We start from the raw sequence: 17,395 nt of genomic DNA on the forward strand, positions 1-17,395 counted from the left end.
TAACATCCCTCCAGTATATTTCACAGCGACAGTGAGTTTTATTCTCACTCTGTGTTACTGGTTCACCTGCTCCTCCGTCCGACCGCTCCCTGCAGATTAGGCTGTGTTCCCTGAGCTCAATGAGTTTTTTACTCACTCCATGCTGTTGTTGTTTCTCTCTCCGACTGCTCCCTGCCGACTAGGCTGCGTTCTCCAAGCTCAGTGTGTTTTGTACTTGCTCCATGCTGCTGCTGCTCCTCCTTCTGACCACTCTCCACAAACTAAGCCGCGTTCCCCGAGCTCAGTGAGTTTTATACTCACTTATGTTCTTATGTACTACCTCACAGCACCAGGGTCCCAGGTTTGATTCCACCCTCAGGTGACTGTATGGAGTTTGCACTTTAGGTTTGGGTTTCCTCCCATCATCCAAAGGTATGCAGGTAAGTGGATTAGCTATGCTAAATTGCCCATAATATTTAGGTATGCTGGCTTGATGGATTAGCTATGGGAAATGCAGGGTTACATGAAAGTGTATGGAGGTGGGTCTGAGTGGGATGCCCGTCAGAGGGTAAGTGTAGACTCAAGGTGCTGAATGGCCTTCACATACAGTAGGGATTCTATGATCTTGCGGACAATCAAATACCAAAACAGTTATTTAAACATTATTGCATGTAGCAACCAAAAAATACATTGGAGAAGGTAAGCCCTGCAGATGATGGAGATCAGAGTTGAAGAGTGTGGTGGTGAGCTGGAAAAGCACAGCTGGTCAAGTAGCATCTAAAGAGCAGGACAATCGACATTTCGGGCATAAGCCCTTCATCAGGAATGAGGGGATAGGCCAAGGGGGCTGAGAGATAAATGATAAGGGAGTGGGGGTCGGGGTGAAGGTAGCTGAGAATGTGATAGGTAGATGAAGTTGGGGATGAAGTTGATAGGTCAGAGAGGAGGGTGGTACAGATAGGTGGGAAGGAAGATGGACAGGTAGGACAGGTCAAGAGGAGGGTGCTGGGTTGGATGTGGGATAAGGTGTGGGTAGGGGAAATGAGGAAACTGGTGAAATCTACATTGACCCCAAGTTGGTAGAGGGTCCCAAGGTGGAAGATGAGTCGTTCTTCCTCCAGGCGCTGGGTGGTTAGAGTTTGGCGATGGAGGAGGCCCAGGACCTGCATCCTTGGTGGAATGAGAGGGATGTTTGGCCACAGGGCAGTGGGATTGGTTGATGCAGGTGTCCCAGAGATGTTCTCTGAAGCGTTCCACAGTAGGCATCCTGTCTCCCCAGTGTAGAGGAGACCAAATTGGTAGCAACAGATACAGTAGATGGCATGTGTGGAAGTGCAGATAAATATCTGACAGATGTGGAAAGCTCCTTTGAGGCCTTGCATGAAGGTAAGGGGGGAGGTGTTGGCACAGGTTTTGCAATTCTTGCGGTGGCAGAGGAAGGAGCTGGGAAGGGAGCATGGTTTGGTGGGGAGGCATAGACCGAATAAGGGAGTCATGGAGGTAATGGTCTTTACGGAATGCAGATAGGGATGGGGAGGGAAATATATCCATGATGGTGGGATCTGTTTTAGGTGGCGGAAATGGCAGAGGCTAATGCAATGTATCCAGAGGTTGGTGGGTGGGAGGTGAGGACTAGGTGAGTTCTATCCTTGTTGTAGTTGGAGGAGTGGGATTTGAGGGTGGAGGTGTGGGGAGTGGATGAAATGCGCTGGAGGGCATCACTGACCACGTGGGAGGGGAAATTGCTGTAATTGAGGAAGGAGGCCATCTGGTATGATCTGTGGTGGAATTGGTCCTCCTGGGAGCAGATGGGGCAGAAGCGGAGGAATTGGGAATAAGGGATAGTGTTTTTACAGGAGGTAGGGTGGGAAGAGGTGTAGTTTAAGTAGCTGTGGGAGTCAGTGGGTTTGTAGTAGATATCCATTTTGAGTCGGTCACTGTTAATGGAGACGGAGAGGTCCAGAAAGGGGAGGAATGTATCTGAGATGGTCCAGGTGAACTTAATGTCAGGGAGGAACGTGTTAGTATAGTTGATGAACTGTTCAACCTCCTTGACGGAGCACGAGGTGGCACCAATACAGTCATTGATGTAACAGAGGAAAAGGTGGGGAATGACATGCCATTGTAGCTCCAGACGTTGGACTGTTGCACATATCCAACGAAGAGACAGGCATAGCTGGAGCCTGTGTGGGTGCCCATGGCTACCCCGTTGATCTGGAGGAAGTGGGAGGATTCAAAGGAGAAATTATTGAGGGTGAGGACCAGCAGCCAAATGAATGCATGAAAGGGTACTGGTGGGGTAGATGCGAGAGGAAGAAACGGAGGGCTTCATCATGGCGGATAGATGTTGTGGAGGGACTGAATGTCCATGGTGAAGATGAGGCATTGGAGGTTGGGGAAATGGAAGTCATGGAGGAGGTGAAGGGCATGGGCAGTGTCCCGAACGTAGGTGGGGAGTTCCTGGACCGGAAGGATAAGATGGTGTCAAGAATGTAGAGATGAGTTCTGTGGAGCAGGAGCAGGCCGAGACGATAGGTCGAGCGGGACAGTCAGGTTTGTGAATTTTGGGTAGGAGGTAGAACCGGATGGCGTGGGGTTCCTAGATTATGAGGTTGGAGACTTTCAGTGAGAGCTCCCTTGAGGTTATGTATGGTCTGGAAGATGATGCTTTGGTGATGGGTGGTGTGGTTGTGGTCAAGGGGCGGTAGGAGGAGATGTCCGCGAGTTGGCGTCTGGTTTCAGAGGTGTAGAGGTTGGTGTGACAAACTACCACTGCTCCGCCTTGTCCATTGGTTTGATGATGATGTTGGGGTTTGGTCTCCTCTACATTGGGAAGACAGGATACCTGCTGGTGGAACACTTCAGAGAACATCTCTGGGGCATATGCACGAAACAACCCTACCGCCCCATGGCTGAACTCTTTAACTCTCCCTCCCACTCCTCCAAGAACATGCAGGTCCTGGGCCTCCTCTACCAAACCCTTACCACCCGACACCTGGAGGAAGAATGCCTCATCTTCTGCCTTGGGACCCTCCAACCACATGAGATCAATGTGGATTTCTCCAGTTTCTTCATTTTCCCTCCCCCCACCTTATCCCACATCCAACCTTCCAACCCGGCACCACCCTCTTGACCTGTCCTACCTGTCCATCTTCCTTCCCACTTATCCGCACCACCCTCCTCCCTGACCTATCACCATTACCCCCACCTTCATCTACCTATCGCATTCTCAGCTGCCATCGCCCCCCAGCCCCACGCCCCTCCCATTTACCTCTCAATGCCCTTGGGCCACCCCCTCATTCCTAATGAAGAGCTGATGTTGGAAACATTGATTCTATTGCTCTTCGGATGCTGCCTGATTGGCTGTGCTTTTCCAGCACCATACTCTTTGACGCAACTGAAATACAACCACTCAAGGAAGTAAATTAAACCTCACCACTCAACTTAGTTAATACCTGACTAATTGCAGAATTTAACTACGATTCCAACCAACAGTGTCTGTCTTGTGTACAGGGTTAGATCTTTGTGTTAGAAACGAAAATCGCTTCTCAATAATCGCTCTAGACAAATTCAGGAAAACAAAGTTTTATTAACAAGTCAAGTCTGCAGAGTCGGGCACCCTTAAAGAAAAGGCGCGCTGAGGCTTACAAAGTCTCCATTATTTATAGGACAAGTCCCTCCTCTCCTTGGCTCCAACAAGCCATGAGGTTCACATTCTTAAAAACATCATTATTTTTATCACAAAGTCTGCAACAAAAGGCTCCAGAGTCTCCAAAGTTTGTTGTTTTTCTCACCCTGTAGTCTTATCAGTCAAAAGCTTTAATCTTGAAACAGATGTCTCAAGTCGCACTCCCATCCTGGAGTCTTATCAGCGAAGGACTCATCCTTCTCTGCTGTGTGAATGGCTTCATTAATCAAGAGCCTGCATGCTTTTACTATAGCTCACAAATTGTCAGCATTCTGCACAATTTAAACTACTCTACTTTTGAGTATATAAAATGGTTGTTAGAAAAGAAACAAAGGTTTTGTCTTTTATTATAGATCAGTCTGTGGTCCAGGCACATCTTAAAGTTTAAACCGAAATTACCTCTTACAATTCCACCCTTTTCTTTCTTTAAGATGTGCCTGACCAAGATAAGCCCCCCCCCTTCCCTCAAGGGCCCGGGAAATCCTTGGTCTTTCGCAGCAACATCACTTTAAGTTCCCGTGTCCCATGTTGTGGAACCACCACTGCCTGGAGTCGGGAAATATTTTTCTGAATTAAAAACTGAATACAGGGAGTTAGGCAGGGTAATACGAGAAGAAGAATCATGCCGCCCCCAACCACCAGCAACGCCGTGCGCCACCAGCTACCACCTAGGAGACCATCCCACCATCCGATGCCACTAAGAGGACGCCAAGATTGTACTGGCACATGGGCCAATCTCCGAATTTCATCGGAAATTTTCAAAACCGCTTTACCATTATCGTCAATTTCTAGACAGCAGTTTGTCAGGCATCCGACTACCTCTTGTTGGGCTAATGTGTATATCCCCCTGCATACATAGTCTCTCAGGATTGTGTCACACATGGCTTGCACCCCCCAGTGGGTCTGATGGTGTAATCGGTGCAGAATACCCCGGGTGATCTGTTTGTTCAGTACTTGTCTCCCATCAGGAACCGTCCACTTCCCGTTAGTATCTAGCCGGGCACCCAATTGATCCATTTTATCAATCTCCCCCTGGGTGAAGACGGGTTGTTTAGCGAGGCCCTCCCTCAACGGTATTAACGTTAACAATTGGACGGATTTTTCGACCGCTGCCCGCTTGGCTTCCTCGTCTGCCAGCCGGTTTCCCACCGCTTCCGGTGTCGACCCCTTCTGGTGACCGGGTACATGGACTACTGCAAGTTCCGTAGGTAACGCCAGGGCTTCCAACGTTAGGCTGATCATTTGTTCGTGAGCTAATTCCTTTCCCCGGGAAGTTATCAATCCTCGCTCTTTCCAGATTTTCCCGAAAGTATGAACGACTCCGTATGCATACTTTGAGTCAGTATATATGGTCCCCACTTTCCCTTCCAACAGCTTCAGGGCCCTCTGGAGGGCGTACAACTCACAGGATTGGGCTGACCACTTCCCGGGCAGTCGTCCAGACTCAATCGTCCGTTTCGTTGCACCATCTATAACAGCATAGCCACTGTATCGTACTCCACTGATGCACCGGGAGGACCCGTCGATATACAGTTCCTGTCCCTCACCCAGCGGGGCTTCTTGCAGATCCTCTCGGCTTTTGGTCTGCAAGTCCACAAATTCCACACAATCATGCTCCTGTTCCCCGTCTGCAGGACGTCCGTACAGAAACTGGGCTGGGTTGCAACTGAGATCTTTTGCAAAATTGAGATCGTTCCCGGTCATCAAAATCGTCTCATACTTTAGGATGCGAGAGTCTGTTAACCAGCGGTGAGCCTTCTGAGCCAGTATGGCACTAACCGAATGTGGGGAGTATACTGTGATCCTTCCTCCAAAGGTAAGTTTTCGGGCCTCTTCTACTAACATTGCCGTAGCTGCCACTGCCTGTATACAGGTCGGCCATCCACGTGACACAGGGTCTAACATTTTTGACAAAAATGCAACCGGCTGACGTTTCCCTGCCCGCAGCTGAGTGAGCACACCCTGGGCAATTCCGCCGGCGTTATTAACATATAACTGGAACGGTTCCTTCAGGGTGGGTAAAGCCAATACCGGAGCTCGAATCAGTTTATTTTTAATAATATTAAATCGCTGCTCCTCCTCATCTGACCAGTCCACCTTTTGTCCTTCTTGTCCCAGTTTGTCGTACAAAAATTTTACTAAAGTGGTGTAACTTTCAATCCATATCCGGCAATACCCTACTAGTCCCAGGAATTGCCTGACTTCCTTCTTCGTCCTGGGTATTGGCATACCCGTAATTCCTGATATTCGTTCTGGCGTGATACGGCGGTGCCCCTTACTGACTTGATGGCCCAGATATCTTACTTCTCGCTCCACAAACTGGAGTTTTGTCCTGGAGACGCGTAGACCCTGTTTCCCCAGGAAGTTCAACAGGGCAACGGTGTCTGCTCGTACCTCCTCTTCTCTTGGTCCTGAGAGTAAGAGATCATCGACATATTGGAGCAATTGATTCTCCGCGTTACACTGAAATCCTTCTAAGATCTGCTCCAGTATTTGTCCAAACAAATTGGGTGACTCCGTGAATCCCTGCGGCAAGACCGTCCATCTTAACTGTCGCTTTCGTCCTGTGAAGGGATTCTCCCATTCAAAGGCAAAAAGGTTCCGACTTTCTTCGTCAAGGGGGCAACTCCAAAAAGCATCCTTCAGATCTATTACGCTGAACCATTCATGTTCGGGGGGAATTTTACTCATTAACGTGTAGGGATTAGGTACCACCGGGTATCTAGCCTGGACTACTTCATTCAACCCCCGCAGGTTTTGCACCAGCCTATATGTCCCGTCCGGCTTCCTCACAGGGAGTATTGGAGTATTGAAAGGGGACATGCATTCCTCCAGTAGTCCATCTGTGATTAATCTTTCTATCACAGGTTGTAACCCCTCCCGTCCTTCCATAGCAATCGGGTATTGTTTCCTTCTTACCGGGCCTCTTCCTGGTAACATGGTGATTTGGAGAGGTTTGATGTTTAGACCCCCTCTATTCCCCTCTCGGTACCAAACTTCCGGGTCTATTTGTTGATCATCATCTTCGGTGAGGGCGAACAACCTTACCACCATTTCCCCGTTACTTGGTACCGTTCCGATCCCTAGTTTGACCTGCAAGTCTCTTCCTAACAAATTAAATCCCGCCGATGGCAGTAGAAGGAGGTCTCGTTTAGTAGTTCTGTTTTCATATCCAATTTCCACGTCCTCTACCACTGGGACTTGTAATTTCTGTCCTCCAATTCCAGATACCCCCATAACTTTTCCTCCTGCTCGGGTGCCGGGGGGTATTTGGATTATACTTGATCTTTCGGCTCCCGAGTCCACCATAAATGTGATCTCCGATCCTTGGGGCCCTACTTTCAAGTTTACCAGGGGTTCCTGTCGATAGTCCTTTTGCCCCAAGGGTAGGAACCCCCGACCTCCCTAATCTTCCTCCATCAGGGCGTACGACCTCACCTCCCGCTTGTAGCGGGAGCACTCCCGTTTAAAATGTCCCTCTTCATTACAATAGTAACATCTGAGTGTCCTCTTCGTTTCCCTGTCGCGGTCTCGCGTTCCTCCACTCTTCCTTTGTTCCGGCCATGGTTCTCTTTTCCTCTGCTCTTGCCACGACTCTCCCCTTTCCTGTTTCTGCCACGGCTCTCCCTTTTCCTTTCTTCCAGCTGTCATTTGTTGCACCGTTTGCATCATTATCTTTGTCGCCTTCCTTTGCTTCTCATCGTCCCTTCTCACAAACACCTTTTGCGCCTCTCGTAGTAATTCACTTAAAGATTTACTATCCCAATCATCCATTTTCTCTAACTTCTTTCGTATGTCCGGCCAGGCCTTTGATACAAACTCTACCCGTATGAGTTGTTGCCCCACGTCCGTCTCAGGGTCCACCCCAGCAAACTGCTGCACATTCTTCCTAATCCTGTCTAGGAAGTCCGTAGGGGTTTCCTCCGGGTTTTGATGATTACCAAAGGCCTTGGTAAAATTGTGCCCCTTTGGGGCTGCATGTCTTATTCCTTTTATCCAATATTCCCGCATGTCTCTCATGTTGCGCCGTCCTCCCTCCGTGTTCTTATCCCACTCGGGGTCGGTGAGGGGAAACTTCTGCTCCCCTCCTTCTCCCCCCTCTCTCTCCCAGACCAAGAGCGCAGCTTGTCGTATCATCTGACGCTCCTGGCTAGAGAACAATGTTTTCATGATGGAACACATCTCTTCCCACGTGTAAGTATTCGGACTCAGGAACTGATCCAATTGTTCAGCAAGTCCCATGGGGTCCTCTAGTAGACCCTTCATCTCCCTCCTGAAATTCCGTACTTCAGTACTCGTCAAGGGAACGTTCACATATCCCGTCCTTCCTTCCTCGCCCCCCATGGGCACTTCCCGGAGTGGATTCATTCTTGCAATCGAGACAGGGTTTTGTCTGTGACCCTTTTCAGCTTGAGATCTGGTCTGTACCCCTGAGGTAGTTTGTGATTCCTCCCCATCTTCTTCCCCTTCCCCTGAATCGTCGTCACCCGAAGGAACATTCTGTGGGGCAGACGGGGTCACGTAGGGCGGCGGTAAATGATCTAAAGGGTCCCATTCTTTCTGCCCTTTCGAGTCTTTATTAGTTACCTGCATTTGACAAGATATCGTAACCGGCAGCCAACAAAGGGCATAATCACTTTCTTCCAGATTAACATCAGGTTTTGAATTGACATATAAAATGAGGGCTTGCCGGACCCAGTCTTCGTCAGTACCGAATCTAGGCCACCACACTGAGTCGCCCTGAATAGGTTTCTGGGACCACTTTTGACAGTATTTTACCATCTTCCTTTTAGATTTTCCCTTTCTTCCAGCCTGATCCCAATTATTTAGCATTCTCCCTAACGGACTATCGTCAGGTACCCCGGGGTATGTGTCATTGTCCCTGTTTAAGCCTACCTTTCCCTTAATCACCTTAGATCCCTTATTTCCCATTTCCGAGGACTTCGTATTTTTCCCGTGATAATCTATCACAATGTAGCCAATTCCCGGACCTTCAGTCCCGTGATCGCCCAGGTTCCTTTGCAGGCACCCCCGGTCTTTGGATTCCTGTGTCCTACGTCTCTGTGACACAAATCACAGGCACCCCGTAGGTACACGTTCCTCCTCAAACACGGTCTCTGCAAAATCCCTCACAGGCGAGCCCCGGCCTCCAGATTCCTGAGTCCCACGTCTCTGTAGAAAAAAAAAATCCACAGGCACCCCGTAGGTACCCAGTCCTCCGGAAACACGGTCCCCGCAAGTTTTGTCTTACCTGGGTTCGGTGCACCGAAATTACTCGATCGTTAACCGTCCCCACTGCCTCGGGTACACCCCTCCTTTGTTTTCCTGAGCCTCCCGGATATCACTCGCTCAAGCCGCGCGGGGCGACAAGCAAGGAATCAGGGACTGCTGAACTCAGCAGGGTGCACCTTCTCCGATATCCTTCCTCAACTCCCCTTGCGGCCGGAGTGTTGATCCCGGATGACGAGCCCCCAAGTTGTTAGAAACGAAAATCGCTTCTCAATAATCGCTCTAGACAAATTCAGGAAAACAAAGTTTTATTAACAAGTCAAGTCTGCAGAGTCGGGCACCCTTAAAGAAAAGGCGCGCTGAGGCTTACAAAGTCTCCATTATTTATAGGACAAGTCCCTCCTCTCCTTGGCTCCAACAAGCCATGAGGTTCACATTCTTAAAAACATCATTATTTTTATCACAAAGTCTGCAACAAAAGGCTCCAGAGTCTCCAAAGTTTGTTGTTTTTCTCACCCTGTAGTCTTATCAGTCAAAAGCTTTAATCTTGAAACAGATGTCTCAAGTCGCACTCCCATCCTGGAGTCTTATCAGCGAAGGACTCATCCTTCTCTGCTGTGTGAATGGCTTCATTAATCAAGAGCCTGCATGCTTTTACTATAGCTCACAAATTGTCAGCATTCTGCACAATTTAAACTACTCTACCTTTGAGTATATAAAATGGTTGTTAGAAAAGAAACAAAGGTTTTGTCTTTTATTATAGATCAGTCTGTGGTCCAGGCACATCTTAAAGTTTAAACCGAAATTACCTCTTACATTTGCATAGTGTTATTTTTTGAAGTTCTGCTGCTAAAGAATCATGGAGTTAAATTCTTATGGTATTTTCTGTTCTTCAAGTTCTGGGTGTGACATTATTGATGATCCTTTAGATTCTTTTGTTATGACACGGGGTAAACCCTCCTGCTTAATTTAAACCAGTAACACAGAAAAGATTTATCCCGTGCAGTAATCTGTGAAAATTCGAGAGTCCAAGAACTATGTAAAGTGAAAATTACCAACTTTTTTCTTAAAGTATAACAGAGAATAATTAACTAACAACTACTTACAACTCCTTCCTCTACCTATCTTTTACCTTCCCTTCTATAATAATAGTCCAATTAACCACCACCACCCCCAACCCGATTAAGATTTACTAAAAATTCAAGTTTCCAAAACCAGCCAGATATCAAATCTTCTCTTCATATCTTCCTCAGTCTTCTTTGCTTCTTCTTGAGGATTCTGCTTCACTGGTTACTGATCAATAAAGATACCTTTAAGAGAGCTATTTTTTGGGTAGTCTGTACATGCTGGTGGCATGGCAGATCTCCTCTCAACTGTTCAATTTTCTCTGGTCTTAAATCCCCAAAGCATCGGATTGTGTCATAGGCTTTTAAGATTGCTAATATACTAAAATCAAACTTGATTGGAATTTGGTATTTTTCAGGGTCCAATTTAAACTGATTGGCCTAATTCAATTCTGTTTTTGTCTTCAGGCAACCGGCTATTCTAGCTTTCGACCCAGTGTTACATTGTTACCTTATTCAGAACACTGGGTGCTGTCAGTTAGTTTGCTAGCTTTTAAACTCTCTTAAAGGTACAGAACACCCACATCTTCATAACATTTTCATCTACAATATTGATTACTTCTCTGGAACCATCAAGTTTGCTGCTTTTGATTTGGTTTGGTTTGATTTATTCTTGTCACATGTACCTAGGTATTGTGAAAGTTTTGTTTTGCATGCAGTACAAGCAGATCATACCATACAAAGATCATAGATTGATAGAAGAGAGCAATGAATACAAAGTCACGGCTGCAAAGAAGGTTCACAAAAAGCAAGCTCAACGTTAGATTTGAAATTTGAGAGGCCCATGCAGAAGTCTAATAGCAGTGGGGAAGAAGCTTTTCTTGAACCTGTTGACGTGTGTGTTTAAGCTTTTTATCTTCTGCCTGATGGAAGAGATAAGAGATTATAACCGGGGGTTTCATTGATGATGTTGGCTGCCTTTCTGAGGCAGCAAGAAGTGCAGTTGGAATCAATGGATGGGAACAAATGAGGGTTGCCGATGCTGGAGATCAGAGCCTCGAGTGTGGTGCTGGAAAAGCACAACCGGTCAGGCAGCATCCGAGGAGCAGGAGAATCGACATTTCAGGCATAAGGAAACCTGATGAAAGGCTTACGCCCGAAATGTTGATTTTCCTGCTCTTTGGATGCTGCCTGACCAGCTGTGCTTTTCCAGCATCACACTCTCGACTCAATGGATGCGAAGGTTGGCTTGTGTGATAGACTGGGTTGTGTTCACAACTCTCTGTAATTTCTTACGATCCTGGGCAGAGCAGTTGCTGGACCAAGCCATGATGCATCCAGATAGAATGCTTTCTATAGTGCATCTATAAAAGTTGTTTTCTTATAAGTACTTTCCCCATTCCTTGTTAGATTTCGCACTGACTGTCTATTTGAAGACACAACTTTCTTGCAGTTTGCTCCTTAAGTTCTTCTACAGGATAATCATTTGTTCTTGTGAATAAGACCACCATTTATCAAGTGGTTGTTAAAACAATTTTGTTTAAGGAGCTTCAACTTCTTCTTTTCCCAGACGTTGCTAACTGCTACCAATTCCTATTTGTCCTTGTCACTTCCAGACAGACTTATTGCTGCTTCCTTCAATTTATAGCCAATTATTAAAGTTCTGAAGTTTACACTATCTCATATCTTAAAAGAAGCCTTAAGTTGCAATTGATGTTCAGTTAAAAAGTTAACTGAATTAATTACTGCAGTTCCAAATAAACTTGCCCAAAACCCGGGTGTCCCTGTGAAGGAGCACGCAGTGTCCACCAACACTCTTGAGCAGTCCAGGGAGAGGTGGACATCGCAGGGAGTAGAGTGTTTTATTTCCCCCTCCAACTCTATTTTGATTTAATCCCTGCTCTCCCCTTCACTTTTTTTGATCACGCAGCATTGTCCTTTGATGAGAAGTGCACTGTTTGTCACTGGCCCTCTTGGTGTTTCCTTTCTTCCTAGTGATGGAAAACGAATAAAGATTTGTACACCTGTTTTCTTTCACTGTGTCTCACACCTGCACACACACAACATGGGTGCTGGGGACAATATAAGCACTACCGCTGTTTTGCCGGTTTTATAAAAGAAAAGAAAAAATATATAACCAGGAGATTTAGAATATCCTCAGTTTAGGGAACTGACCTCTGTGCTGGCTGGGTCACAGTCAGTGTGATCCTGCTGGTTTTGAGGAGAAAAAGAAAAAAAAAATTGCCCAAAACCCGTGTTTCCCTGGAGATGGAGCATGCAGTGTCCACCAACGCCCTTGAGCTGTTCAGGGAGAAGTGGGCACCGCAGGGAATGGAGTGTTTTAATTCCCCCTCCAACTCTATCTTGATTTAATCCCTGCTCTCTACTTAACTTTCTTGATCACGCAGCATTGTCCTTTGATGAGAAGTGCACTGCTTGTCACTGGCCCTCTTGGTGTTTCCTTTCTTCCTAGCGGTGGAAAATTAATAAAGATTTATACACCTGTTGTCTTTCACTATCTCATACCTGCACACATGCATCATGGGTGCTGGGAAAAAAATATATAACCAGGAGATTTAGAATCTCCTCAGTTTAGGGGACCGACTCTGTGCTAAATAGAGGAAAAAAAGAAAATTTTAAAAAACTCGCCCATAACCCATGTTTCCCTGGAGAAGGAGCACGCGGTGTCCACCAACACCCTTGAGCTGTTCAGGGAGTGAAGTGCTTTAATTCCCCCTCCAAAAATCATGAGCGGCATGGATAGGATAAATAGGTAAAGTCTTTTTCCTGGGGTAGGGGAGTCCAGAACTTGAGGGCATAGGCTAGGGTGAGAGGGGAAAGATACAAAAGAGATCTAACGGCCAACTTTTTCATGCAGAAGGTGGTACTTGAATGGAATGAGCTGTCAGAGGAAGTGGTGAAGGCTGGTACAATTGCAACATTTAAAAGGCATTAGGAGGGATATGGGCCAGGTGCTGGCAGGTGGGACTAGATTGGGTTGGGAGATCTGGTCGGCATGGACGGGTTGGACCGAAGGGTCTGATTCCATGCTGTACATCTCTATGACTCTGACTCTATAACTCTATTTTGATATAATCCCTGCCCTCCCCTTCACTTTGTTGATTATGCAGCATTGCCCTTTGCCGAGAGGGGCACCGCTTGTCACTGGCCACTCTGGTGTTTCCTTTCTTCCTAGTGGTGGAATACAAATAAAGATTTACATACTTATTGATCTTCATTGTGTCCTACACCTGCACAGGAAGTAAACTTGTCCAAAATCTATGTGTCACTGGTAAAGGAGTACACAGTGTCTACCAACCCCCTCGTGGTATTCAGGGAGAGATGGGCATCGCGGGGTGTGAAGAATTTTATTCCCCCCTCCAATTCTATTTTGATTTAATCCCTACCCCTCCCCCTCCCCCCTTCACTTTTTTGATGATCTAGGCATTGCTCTCTGATAAGAAGGGCACTGCTTGTCACTGGCCACTCTCAGGTGTTGCTTTTCTTCCTGGTGGTGGAATATGAATAAAGTCTCCTGTGGACTCATTTTTTCACTGCGTCCTGCACCTGCACTCTAACAACATGGGTGCTGGGGAAATATAAGCATTACAGCTGTTATGTGGTAGTGTGGGGGTTTATTTAAACAAAAGAAAGAAAATAAACTTGCCCAAAACCCGGTGTCTCTCGAGAAGGAGCACGTGTTATCTACCAGCACCCATGAGGTTTTCAGGGAGAGGTGGGCACTGCAGGGCGTGGAGTGTTTTATTTGCTCCTCAGATTCTATTTTGATTTAATCCCTGTCCTCCCTTTCACTTTTTTTGATCATCTAGGCATGATGAGAAGGGCACTGCTTGTCACTGGCCACTCACGTATTTCTGTTCTTCCGGGCAGTGGAATATGAATAATAGTTTCTGCACTAGTTCTCCACTATGTGCTGGGGGAAAATAAGCTCTGCTGCCATTAGGCGGTAGAGTGGGGGTATTTAAAAGAAAGAAAAAAAGGCTTGCCCAAAATGAATATTTTTAGCTTATTAACCTGGCATTGCATTAATGAGAATATTTACAGGCAATTTAATTGTGGATATAACTGCTAAATGATGTGTGCTCAAAATTCCACTGAAAAGTTACTGGAAAGCAGGCTCTTCATCACCTGATTCGTTTATTTTAGGATTTTCCAATCATTTGTAACTTTCTGACACTGCAATGGGATCATTAGATGTCTTTCTGCCAAGTTCATTACCTTGTGTTTCACATTGAACAATGATTTTTTTTTCAGTTACTGTGTACGATTTATTATTCGTGGAAACAGGGTGAACACGTGGTGAATAAAGGCCTTTGTGGAAGGCGCAAGAATTAAAACGTGAACAGAGAACTTCCCGGGAGAATCCAGCCACGGGAGAATGTGTTCCTTTGTACAAAATAATAAACGCTAATAAGTAATGCCAACTGGGGTAAACCCCCATGTTTTGATGGTTCTTGGAATCTTTTTGATAGCATCAGCAAAAATAGTCATCACAAACGCATTGTTGATGAGAATTTTAATAATAACGCTCGGCAAATGGACAGAACATTGTGGGGAACAAGTCCGTCCAATTGTACACAGTTCTGTTGTAATTTCCTTTGTAATATCTGATTTGAAGTTACATTGTGAACCTCAATTTTTGGGTGCCTAGTCGGTTCTAAATGAGGACCTGAGCTGTCAGCACTGCAGAGTCTCGCTCAGGAATTGTTTCCCCGGCTGTTGGAACAGCCTTTTGCTGCTTCCCTCCACATTTTGGGGAGTGTCCAAGCCTGTTTCGGTGCATTGGGCTCTGCTCTGGCTCAGAGGCTGGACATTCGGTAAGGCACCGGTGCAGGCTGCAGTTTCTTCCTCGCTGGCTTCTCAATTTATCGTTATGGTAGCTTGAACTTTTCTGCATACGGCTGGAATGAGTGAAGATATGCTCAGGTTTCGTTTAGAATTCGAATTAAAACCGAATGTGTTTTTCAACGTTAAGTAGGACTTGATTGTTGGTGTTTTAAAACAATTTACGGTAAAGGCACGTGCTCCACAATATATTCTCCCTGCACATACTGGTGATATGGTGCATGTAGAAAGATGCACATGGTATATTCAGGCTTCTGGATGTGATTGTTCTTACACTGTGAGGAAGGTGGCAATGTGTTTTTGATTCGTGAGGAGCGGTCAGATATGTAAAGTAAAGAGCTTATGCTTTAACTGAAGTCAGCTATGGGCCTTTCTCAATGGGTTGGTTGTACAGCTGAGTACATTTGCTCAATACACTTGTACTGCTGAGTGGGGAGGAAGGCAGGCTGGATTTGCATCTAACAGAGCAGTTGCTTTTCTCGAGGAGAGAGGTTGAACACTGCTCACTGAGCTAGTTGTTTCAAAGACCTGATTCCTGACAGAATTTCTGCAGTCGACCTGAAGTGAGAGGTATCTTATGTTGGCTGTGCTCACCTGTTGCAGGTATTTGGCTGGTTCCCTTGAACAACAGGATTAGGCATGAACCTTGTCTTTTTGACTGCTGCCCCCAAAATGGCAGAGTGCAGAATAAGACTCCAGTATGTACTTAGTAAGAAATGTGAATTTGTATTTGTGACCTGAAGTGTGATAAGTTCCTGACTTTTCATGGGTTTCCAAGATATGTTGTCACAGATAGTTGAGGAAAGCTGGATGGTTGAAGAAACTGAAACAAAACTGAACTGGAAGGTTTTGAACAGCTCCTAAGAGCTGATTTATAGATTAGAATTGATTGTTGTGAATGAAGGCTATCTACCAAGTTTGGAGTTTAATTTTGATAAACGTACGGTGTTGCCATTTGGTACAGCAAGTCAGGGCAGGACTTGTACAATTAACGGTAAGGTCCTGGGGAGAGTTGCCAAACAAAGAGACCTTGGGGCTTAGGTTCGTAGTTCCTTGAAGGTGGAGTTGCAGGTCGACAAGGTAGTGAAGAAGGTGAATGATACACTTGCATTTATTGGTCAGTGTATTGAATATAGGAGTTAGGATATCATGTTGCACTGCACAGGATATTGGTTAGGCCACTTTTGGAAAATGTTCAATTCTGGTCTCCCTCCTATAATGTAGAATAACATGAGAACAGCTAAAATAAATAGAATGAAATGTTTGTATGTACGTGGCAAGTAACAATACCTATTTCCTCTTTTTTTTTGTTTTAAAGACATGTTTCCATTAGGCTGCACCCTTCCTCAGAATTCACTCGACCCAAAATGTTAGCTTTGATTTCTCTCCATCTGTTTTTTGTTTCTGATTTTTTTTCAGTTTTTGCGATACTGATCTGGTTAGGACATAAATTTAGTTTGAGTTAAACTAAGACAAAAAGGATTATATAAAGTGTGGATTGCTGAGAGCAGCTTTTATCTCAAAACACCAGCTTTTGTTCAGTTTTCTTGGCTGGTTCAAATTATTTCATCAGTAAACCTTTTTTTAAAGATGGGTAAAATAAAAAGAATACATGTTTGTAGTTCTTTTTGGTGTATCATAATCCATTGCCTTCAGATTTTCTTGGCTACAAGAGAGATTTCATCCATGTTTATAAATACACACAAATCTCTGGCCATATCTGTTAAGTAAATGTTTTGGGAGTGCTGGTCAGAGTTGCCATTCCCTGAGGACATTTTTTTTAAAAATGTACTTTGATCGCTTTGTGGAGATTCAGCCTTGACCACAGTATTTTGACTGCACTGAAATCAAATGCTTATAAAAAAAATTACTTTTAATGAACTTGTTTAGATTCTTATGACACACACTTCTGGGACAAGCCCAAACATAAGTATGCTACCACTGTATCACAGAAGTTCCCAGTTTCATGGTTATATCACACCTTTAGCATAGAAGTTAGACAGTATTTGCTCATGGTTTTTTTTTGTACTAAGGTTAAGTTTGAGATTTTGGGTCTAAGGTTGAGGTGAGGCAGTGCAAAGGCTTTCCTCTCAAAGAGACCTTGACCAGTTATGTTGCCTTGACCTGCTCTTAAGCACTTGGTGATATTGTACATCCAGAGTTGGATTGACACAATTCTTCAACAGTCAGGGTCAATTTGACTTGGGAAAGTTTATATTGTGCACAAAGGTTGAGAGAATAAGTACCTTTATGCATACACATGCAATAATGCTTTTCCACTTTGTTTCAGCAAGTTTTCAAGATGGATGACGGAAAGGAAGTGAATCCTCCTGAAGGAATAGGTACTTAAACATTTACTAGATTTCCTATGTTCTGCATAATTATATATAGTTATTAAATTCTTTAGCAGAGGCATTTTGGAAGGATGAAGAAAAATAAGAGCTGGGCTATTCCCTATATTTTCTTGCCTGGCTTTGGGAATGTCTGGGAGCATGTCAATTGCCAACTTTGTTGAATACTGCGTATTTTGAAGAATCTAAAGCATGTAGTGCACTGAGAAGAATTTTAT

General features: G+C 45.3%; 1 protein-coding gene across 5 annotated transcripts in view; it reads left to right on the plus strand.

The window, feature by feature from the left end:
* The window catches only part of stk31 (serine/threonine kinase 31), a 113,304-nt gene that overhangs the window by 6,653 nt on the left and 89,256 nt on the right, over positions 1 to 17,395 (plus strand). For all 5 annotated transcript variants that reach the window (XM_043689740.2, XM_087987065.1, XM_087987067.1 and 2 more), the window contains exon 2: positions 17,117 to 17,168. In XM_043689740.2, coding sequence (XP_043545675.1) covers positions 17,129 to 17,168 — 40 coding nt within the window. In that variant the 5' untranslated portion in view covers positions 17,117 to 17,128. The remainder of the gene's footprint in view (positions 1 to 17,116; positions 17,169 to 17,395) is intronic.

The sequence above is a fragment of the Chiloscyllium plagiosum genome, unplaced genomic scaffold (assembly GCF_037043375.1).
Source record: "Chiloscyllium plagiosum isolate Xiang-an unplaced genomic scaffold, Cpla_swu_hap1 HiC_scaffold_5, whole genome shotgun sequence".
NCBI lineage: Eukaryota > Metazoa > Chordata > Chondrichthyes > Orectolobiformes > Hemiscylliidae > Chiloscyllium > Chiloscyllium plagiosum.